The following is an 8,635-nucleotide window of genomic DNA, read 5'->3' as shown; positions in this document are numbered from 1 at the left end:
CTCCTGATGTACTGGCCTGTCTCCTGGTAGCGCCTCCATGCTCTGGACACTACGCTGACAGATACAGCAATCCTTTTTGCCACAGCTCGCATTGATGTGCCATCCTGGATGCTGCACTACCTGAGCCACTTGTGTGGGTTGTAGACTCCGTCTCATGCTACCACTAGAGTGAAAGCACCGCCAGCATTCAAAAGTGACCAAAACATCAGCCAGGAAGCATAGGAACTGAGAAGTGGTCTGTGGTCACCACCTGCAGAACCACTCCTTTATTGGGGGTGTCTTGCTAATTGCCTATAATTTCCACCTTTTGTCTATTCCATTTGCACAACAGCATGTGAAATTTATTGTCAATCAGTGTTGCTTCCTAAGTGGACAGTTTGATTTCACAGAAGTGTGATTGACTTGGAGTTACATTGTGTTGTTTAAGTGTTCCCTTTATTTTTTTGAGCAGTGTACTTTTGCTCCAGTTTTTTTTTGTTTTTTTTTACATTAATAAAATGTATTTACTGGAGGTTGACTTTCTTCAATAGGTCATGCATTCTTCAATAGGGTTTTTCATGGATCACCCAGTTTATTAGTGACCTTTTATGAATTGCAATGCTTGCACAAACATGGGCAGTGGAGACCTCCAGTAATAAAGGATAACAAATAGTACATGTTCCTCATTTGCAATAATTATTTCAAGTCGTTAGATCTTCAGGTACAGTTAAAAGCCATGTTCACATTGAAGTGACTCAAATCGTTTTTCTTTTCTTTTTTCGCATATCCAATTTGAATCTGTTCATTTTCCTGCAGTCTGAACAGCCAAAAGCACATGGAATCTGATATTTCAAGCCACGTTTCAAACCACCTTAGTAGGTGGTGTGAAGTCAGATACAAATATGATTCCTGGCAATTTGACTTGTCTGAGTAGTCAAATCTGATTTATTTGCCGGCAAATGGTTTTAAGACTTATTTGGCATATCTTGTTGCTTGCTAGCTACTATGTTGACAGTTTGACAAGAACATGTGGTAGCTAACGAGCTTGCTAAATGTTTAAACAAATGAGTGAATGTACCAGAAAGCTAAACCACTAACTAGTTGACTGCTGTGGCTAGCCAAAAAGGACTTGTTTTGGAAATTGGATAATCTTATCCTTTGAGGCTTTAGAAGTGTTCTTACACTATGATTTTGACCATTCAAAACAATTGGGAAACGTCCATGGCATGTGTTGTAACCTTAGCTTGCTGCATACTGTAACTTCTGATGGTTACCAATCAGCCTATACCACTGTGCACACACCCTTAGTTACTATGAACTATGACAACTAGCGTAGCCGTGTCAGCAAATGACTGCTGTCACAAACCAACACGATTTGTCACTTGTAACTTGCTGTTTGGCCAGTCAGTATTACAAAACAGATTTGAAGTTTAAGGCTTTAGATAAAGATAGAACTAACCCAAAATAGTTCATATGTGTCGTTTCCAATGGGAGCAAATGAAGCATAGTGGGCAGGACCAAGCGCGAGATCCTATTAGCGCGTTGTAGCATGTATTTGCATACTTTTGTTAGGGAACGCCTCCTCGGTGATATGCGTGTGTGCACAAACTTAATTCGACCTTGCACTCCTAAACAACGCAATTTTTAAAAACTTTGGCGAAGAGTCAAGTCTATCAAATTTAGTGTACTGTGTTCGTAGTTTTGGGAACAGAAACATGTATTGAGATCAGATGTTTAATCGATGAGAAAAATAGCAGAATGTCGGCCCAGTTTCACCTAGTTCCATCCTCTCCCACTAACCGTGACTGGACATTCTCTCACTACCATATGTGGTGAGAACCTTCTAAACGGATGCTTCAATTATATAACCCCAGTCTGGGTTAATCCCTTTTGTCTGTGCTTTAGATCTCCAGGTGTTAATGGAATTACTTCAGAATCTTACAAATGATTTTCTGAACAAGTAGCTCCCTTCCTATTTGAAGTATTTTTTAGAGAGTATTAAAAACAATGTTCTCCCTCCTACAATGAGTCAGGGGTTAATAACACTGATACCTAAACCTAAAAAATAAGTGCTGCTCATCGATAACTGGCGTCCAATTTGTCTTCTTAATAATCACTATAAGATGGTAGCCTTACTACTTGCAAAAATAAATAAAGAAGTCCTGGATGCAATCATTGATGAAACACAGTCTGGCTTCATGAGGAACAGACATATTTCTAACAATATGAGACTAGTATTATACATACTTGACTACTCAGACCTAATAACTGAGGATAGCTTCATATTACTTTTAGATTTTTATAAAGCATTTGACACAGTAGAGCATCAGTTCATCTTCCACCCCCTTGAGAGACTTGGCTTTGGGGATTTGTTCTGTAAGGATATTAAGACTATACAAATGGTAACAGCTCTGTCAAATTGAAATATGGCACCTCACCTAGATTTGAGTTAGTGAAACTGTCTGCTTTTCATCGGCAGGGTTTCTTGTCATGGTCCTTAATTTATAAGCATATTTTTTCTCCACGCAGATATTATATATGGAATAATCGGGATATATTGTATAAAAATACTTCTTTGTTTTTAGAATATTGGTTCCGAAATAATATTCTATTGGTGAGCCAACTGGTAAATGCAGAGGGTTTTTTACTTAGTTATGAGGAATTCTTATCACGTTACAAGTTCCCTGTAACACCTAAAGATTTTGCAATTGTTTTAGATGCCATACCCTCAGGTGTTGCTTTATTATTCAGGAATGTGTCAAGACCTGACCCTCAGAGCCTACCTTCCGTTGACCCTGTTAACTCATCAGTAGGAAAGATTTGTTTCTCTTTTGGTCCATGCAACAACAGAGCGATACGAAACTTGTTTCAGCAGGATGTTGTATCTATACCTTATCTCATGCCTTATTGGAACAGATTTATTGATAATATTTGTTGGAAAAAAGTTTGGATGTTGCCACACACATACCTACTTGTTAACAACATTAAGGAAGTTTCCTTTAAAATTGTTCATAAATAATATCCTGCCAGCCACTAAATGAAGAAGTTTAAGGAAAACATAAACTCAAATTGTACCTTTTGTAATGACCACCCAGAGACGGTGTTGCATCTTTTTTGGCATTGTATTCATGTAAGGAAACTGTGGCAAGACATCAGTAGATTTATAATTGAACGCATTTATGAAGATTTTACACTATTGTGGAGAGAGGTACTGCTTGGATTATTTACTTACGATAGAAATAAGCAGAAACAATTATATGTAATTTATTTCATTATTCTTTTGGCCAAATTTCATATTCACAAATGTAAATTTACAATCAAAACACCACATTTTCTTACCTTACAAAAATAAATGTAACTATATTTAAGGACAATTAAATACTCTACTAACAAGAAAGCTGTTCGAATTATAAGTGTATGTTTGTCCCTTAAGGTCCTTGTGTAATGTGATATTGTACCCCCTAGCCCAATTGTCCTTTGTATATTATTTATATATACTTGCGTTCCCACATGTACTTCCTGTATTGATTTGTTGTTAATAAAATAAAAAACTTTAGATCTCCAAACTCATTTCCCTTTTGTGGTCACTCCATCTTTCCGGCTAGGGAATTGCAAATCCCGTAGAGAAGAACGTCTCATTATCGCGAGACTGAGAATCAACATGGCTTGCTTCCATAGATTTCGCTAGCCATTTTAGTCAATTGAAAAATCCATAAATCTGAGAGTTTGAGTTGTCTACTCGAATTCCAAATGACTCGACCAATAAAGCAAGTACTGTAGCTACATACAGTAACTGCTCTTCCAGGTTTCTTGCGTCTTTGTTAACCAGCTAGCTAGATAACGTTAACTGAGTCTGCCATCCAGAGCTACCCTTGTTTAGCTGTCTAGCTATCTTGATTTGCCTGGCTGCACTCTTCACAGTCTTCAGTGTTTGTTTTCAGGTAAGTCTTATCTGTTATTAACAGCATGTAGACTGGATATTAGTGGTTTAGCCAGCTAACGAGCAGTGATTCTGGAAGGGTGTGGTGTTGGCTACTTGGCTTTGTAGCTAGTTATGCTTCACAGACTGGCTCAGATCCAGATAACTGGTGGACTGGAGAGGAGACGGATGTAGCCAGGTTGACTTCAACATTGCTGTATGTCAGATAGAGGGTCACATCTTTATAAATTACTGTATCATCTTCTACCATAGTGACATCCTCCTCTTCACCACCCCACCTGATTGACAGCAAAGAAGTGCTCCTCTCCTTGGGACTCGGTGTAAACCTCCACCCTATCTACCCCTGTTGCCCCCAGAGCAGGGGGTAAAGACACCAACATAGCCACAATGCTGGAGTCTGTAAGGAACACGTTTCATGCCCAGCTGGCCACCGTCATGGACTCCCTGCTGGCGGCAGCGGTGTGTGAGATTGCCAAAATCTTTGAGAGCAGTCTGTGTGAGCAGCAGGAGGAGCTTACACAGAGAGGAGAGGAGATCACAGGCCTGAGGGGGAGGCTGGAGCGGGCAGAGAGGAGGCTGAAGAAGGAAGGAGAGGAAGAAGAAGGAGAGGGCCTAATGGATGTGGTAGAAGGACCAGTGAGAAAAACAGGAGGAGATGGCAGCCCTAGGCAGCAGTCTGAACCAAGGGCTGGTAAGAAAACCAGATGTCTCATCTGAAAATGATCTTAGGAACATTTTGGTTGAAAACACCCCTAAACTACTGTCTGGTTGTCTGTCCTGCACCGTTTGTTCAGGTTCAAGCTGGGATTCGGATGCGGCCTCTGAGACCCCCCCACTGGTCCAGGACAGCGGGTGTAAGAAGTCCCACAGGATGAAAAAGGAGAGAACTGAGCTGGAGGGGTCCTCCATCAAAGAAGAGGTCAGTCAGTCATTCTCTAACACAATAAGAATGTCTGTCTTTCTCTATTTAATTACCATTTTATTCTATGTCACAAAGATAGTCATGCTGCTTTGAGTTTTCAATGGTTCATTTATTCAAAGGCTGTTAACACAGCTGTGACGCTGGCCCCCACATTAATGTTTTATTCTTTCCCTTCAGCTTAAACATTGCCCTCTTCCACAGTTCGAGGAGCCCCACCCTGCCCCTGTGGAGGGGGAGGGCCAAGGGCCAGGGAGGAGCTCTTCTGCTGGGGGTCAGAGGCTGGGAGAACCCTTGTCTGACACAACAGGGACCAAGGCAAAGTGTAAGGAAGTGTAATTCTTAACCAATCAATCTACAAGTTGTGTTTTACAGTCCCTCCAGGATTTAGCGATTCTACGATAGATAATTTTTTTGGGTGAATCAACAATTCCTTGCATATTATGCTAGGGCTTGCAAATTTTCCAATCACCACACTATTATTGCATAAAATAGTCCAAATCAATATTTACATTACCACATAAAACTGTCCAATCACCTCAGTACAAAAAGAGGGCTTTCAATCTTAACCAGTCACCGCACTTTTACTGCATACAATTGTTCAATCAAACCGTCAACAAACTTTTCCCCCCGTCAGCGAATTTTCGTGACAAAATCATTGCAAATTGCCATCCAAAATGTCAGAATTGCCGCACGCAAAATTAAGCATTTTGGCCTACAACTATCGCAACTAGACGCTGCGATTTTAGAGCAAATAAACCTTGTCTTTTCATACTGTATTGTATTTTATACTTGTGGAATTGTTGGAATGAGTGTATTGAGCCCCCTTCATGATGTTGTTCCTATCTCTTGGTAGTATCCCATTGGGAGGGAGACCCCAGACCTCTTCAGAGCCAGAGCTCCACCTCCTTCTTCCATGGCCCCCGGGTTGGACATTTCTCTCCCAGACCTGACCACAGGTCTCCTGGGCTTGACCCCTGGGCCAGTGGGGTTCCTCTAGAGATTCAGGATCCAAGCTTCCTGGACCAGAGCCCAGACCAGGTACTAGAGCAGAGAGAGCCCCGACAGTCACAGGACCAAACCAACCAATCCCAGAGAGGCCTGAGACCAAGAGACGACAGAGGGAGGGGCCTAGTTCATCAGAACCGCTGGTCATTGGCTGCCAAGGATCCAGTCAGACCACACCCCAATGCACACGCTCAGAAACACGCACAAGGTCACGCACACACACTGGGCGGGGCGAGACCCTACACTTGCCCGTACTGCGGCAAGAGCTTCAGCTACCCGTCCCACCAGCGCAGACACCTGCTGCGCCACACAGGGGTGAGGATGTACCCCTGCTTGGTATGCGACAAGAGCTTCCTGACTCCGTCAGAGCTCACGGTGCACACCCGTGTCCACACAGGGGAAAGGCCGTTTGGCTGCACCCAGTGTGGAAAGCGTTTTGCCCGCAGCGGGAACCTCCGGGCCCACCAGAGAGACGTCCACCTGGGGAAGAGACCCTTCGTCTGCCAGGAGTGTGGCAAGAGGTTCGCCCACAGGGGCAACCTGAGGGTGCACTACCAGAGGGTACACCAGGGCCTGCCATACCATGAGGATGAGTATGACCAGGATGGCAACGCTCTCCCCTCTACTGGGTAAATGGTCAACAGGGTCACATTCAGTAGGAGCTAATGGGAGAAAACATTTTAAAATGGAAAATGAGTGTTCTTACAGTGCATTTGGAAAGTATTCAGACCCCTTGACTTTTTCCACATTTTATTACGTTATAGCCTTATTCTAAAATTGATTCAATTGTTATTTTTCTCAATCTACACTTAATACCCCATAATGAATAAGCAAAAACAGGTTTTTAGAATATTTTGCAAATGTATAAAAAATAAACCTGGGGAATAGTTACAGGGTAGAGGAGGGGGGATGAATGAGCCAATTGTAAGCTGGGGATGATTAGGTGACTGTGATGGTATGAGGGCCAGATTGGGAATTTAGCCAGGACACCGGGGTTAACACCCCTACTCTTACGATAAGTGCAACATCCCATCCGAAAGACGACACCTTACACAGGGCAATGTCCCCAGTCACTGCCCTGGGGAATTGGGATATTTTTTTAGACCAAAGGAAAGAGTGCCTCCTACTGTCCCTCCAACACCACTTCCAGCAGCATCTGGTCTCCCATCTAGGCACCGACCAGGACCAACGCCGCTTAGCTTCAGAAGCAAGCCAGCAGTGGGATGCAGACCCTTTACTCATTACAATGTTTAAGCACCTTTGGCAGTGATTACAGCTTCGGGTCTTATTGGGTATGACGCTACAAGCTTGACACACCAGTATTTGGAGAGTTTTTCCAATTCTTTGTAGATTCTCTCAAGCTCTGTCAGGTTGGATGGGGAGCGTCTCTAGAGATGTTTGATTGGGTTGAAGTTTGAGCTCTGGCTAGGACATTCAGAGACTCGTCCCAAAGCCACTCCTGCATTGTCTTGGCTGTGTGCTTAGGGTCGTTGTCCTGTTGGAAGGTGAACCTTCATCCCAGTCTGAGGTCTTGAGCGCTTTGGAGCAGGTTTTCATCAAGCATCTCTCTGTACTTTGCTCCATTCATCTTTCCCTTGATCCTGACTAGTCTCCCAGTCCTTGCCACTGAAAAAGATCCCCACAGCATGATGCTGCCACCACCATGCTTCACTGTAGGGATGGTGCAAGGTTTCCTCCAGACGTGATGCTTGGCATTCTGGCCAAAAAGTTCATTCTTGGTTTTAGCAAACCAAAGAATCTTGTTTATCATGGTCTGAGAGTCCTTTAGGTGCCTTTTGGCAAACTCCAAACAGGCTGTCATGTGCCTTTTTTACTCAGGAGTGGCTTCTGTCTGGCCACTCTACCATAAAGGCCTGATTGGTGGAGTGTTGCAGAGATGGGAGAACCTTCCAGAAGGACAACCATCTCCACAAAGGAACTCTGGAGCTCTGTCAGAGTGACCATCGGGTTCTTGCTCAGTTTGGCCAGGTGGCCAGCTCTAGTAAGAGTCTTGGTGGTTCCATAATTTTTACATTTAAGAATGATGGGGACCTTCAATGCAGAAGACATTTTTTGGTACCCTTCCTCCCCAGATCTCTGCCTTGACACAATCCTGTCTTGGAGCTCTACGGACAATTACTTCAACCTCATGGCTTGGTTTTTGCTCTGACATGCACTGTCAACTGTGGGACCTTATATAGAAGTTGTAGAAACATCTCAAGGATGATCAATGGAAACAGGATGCACCTGAGCGCAATTTCGAGTCTCATTGCAAAGGGTCTGAATACTTATGTAAATAAGCTATTTGTTTTTCTAAAAACCTGTTTTTGCTTTTGTAATAATGGGGTATTGTGTGTAGATTGATGAGGAAAACAATGAATTTAATCCATTTCAGAATAAGGCTGTAACGTAACAAAATGTTGGGAAAAGGAAAGGGATCAGAATACTTTCCGAATGCACTGTATTTAGCATTTTGTCTTATGTGAATTAGGCCTACCTGCACCTCTGTCTGCATTTTAAACTAATGTCCCATAGGAATGACTCCACCTGTCAAGAGACAATGATGAAGACAGGAAATGGTGAGAGCGAGAAAGGAAAGCAGCGCTCCCTACGGGAGGAAGAGAAGGCATTTCTAAGTGTTGCATAATTTAAAAGGTTGTTATATTGTTAGTAGTGTTTTTATACTGAGACGGTGCTTTTACCCTTTACTCTACATGGTTGTGTATGTTAGCAAAAGTGACAAACGTGCAAACTGATTGATTATCTATGATACGATTAGCATAACATTC

General features: G+C 42.8%; 1 protein-coding gene across 1 annotated transcript; it reads left to right on the top strand.

Moving 5' to 3' along the window:
* The first annotated feature begins 3,644 nt into the window (after positions 1–3,644).
* Positions 3,645–6,722, top strand: LOC120062033 (zinc finger protein 629-like). Its single transcript, XM_039011838.1, has 5 exons — positions 3,645–3,920; positions 4,172–4,610; positions 4,714–4,838; positions 5,019–5,163; positions 5,695–6,722. Exons 2-5 carry the CDS (start codon positions 4,307–4,309, stop codon positions 6,477–6,479), a joined length of 1,359 nt encoding a protein of 452 aa, XP_038867766.1. The 5' UTR covers positions 3,645–3,920; positions 4,172–4,306; the 3' UTR covers positions 6,480–6,722.
* The last annotated feature ends 1,913 nt before the right edge of the window (positions 6,723–8,635 follow it).

The sequence above is a fragment of the Salvelinus namaycush genome, chromosome 17 (assembly GCF_016432855.1).
Source record: "Salvelinus namaycush isolate Seneca chromosome 17, SaNama_1.0, whole genome shotgun sequence".
In the NCBI taxonomy this organism is placed as follows: Eukaryota; Metazoa; Chordata; class Actinopteri; order Salmoniformes; family Salmonidae; genus Salvelinus; species Salvelinus namaycush.
This window is presented reverse-complemented; position numbering and strand designations above follow the sequence as displayed.

Excerpts from the sequence above, each read along its gene's own strand:
- LOC120062033 (XM_039011838.1), top strand. The coding sequence starts at position 4,307 with ATGCTGGAGTCTGTAAGGAACACGTTTCATGCCCAGCTGGCCACCGTC. Across the intron at positions 4,839-5,018 it reads GGTCCTCCATCAAAGAAGAG|CTTAAACATTGCCCTCTTCC; the intron begins GTCAGTCAGTCA and ends CTTTCCCTTCAG. Across the intron at positions 5,164-5,694 it reads AACAGGGACCAAGGCAAAGT|TATCCCATTGGGAGGGAGAC; the intron begins GTAAGGAAGTGT and ends ATCTCTTGGTAG.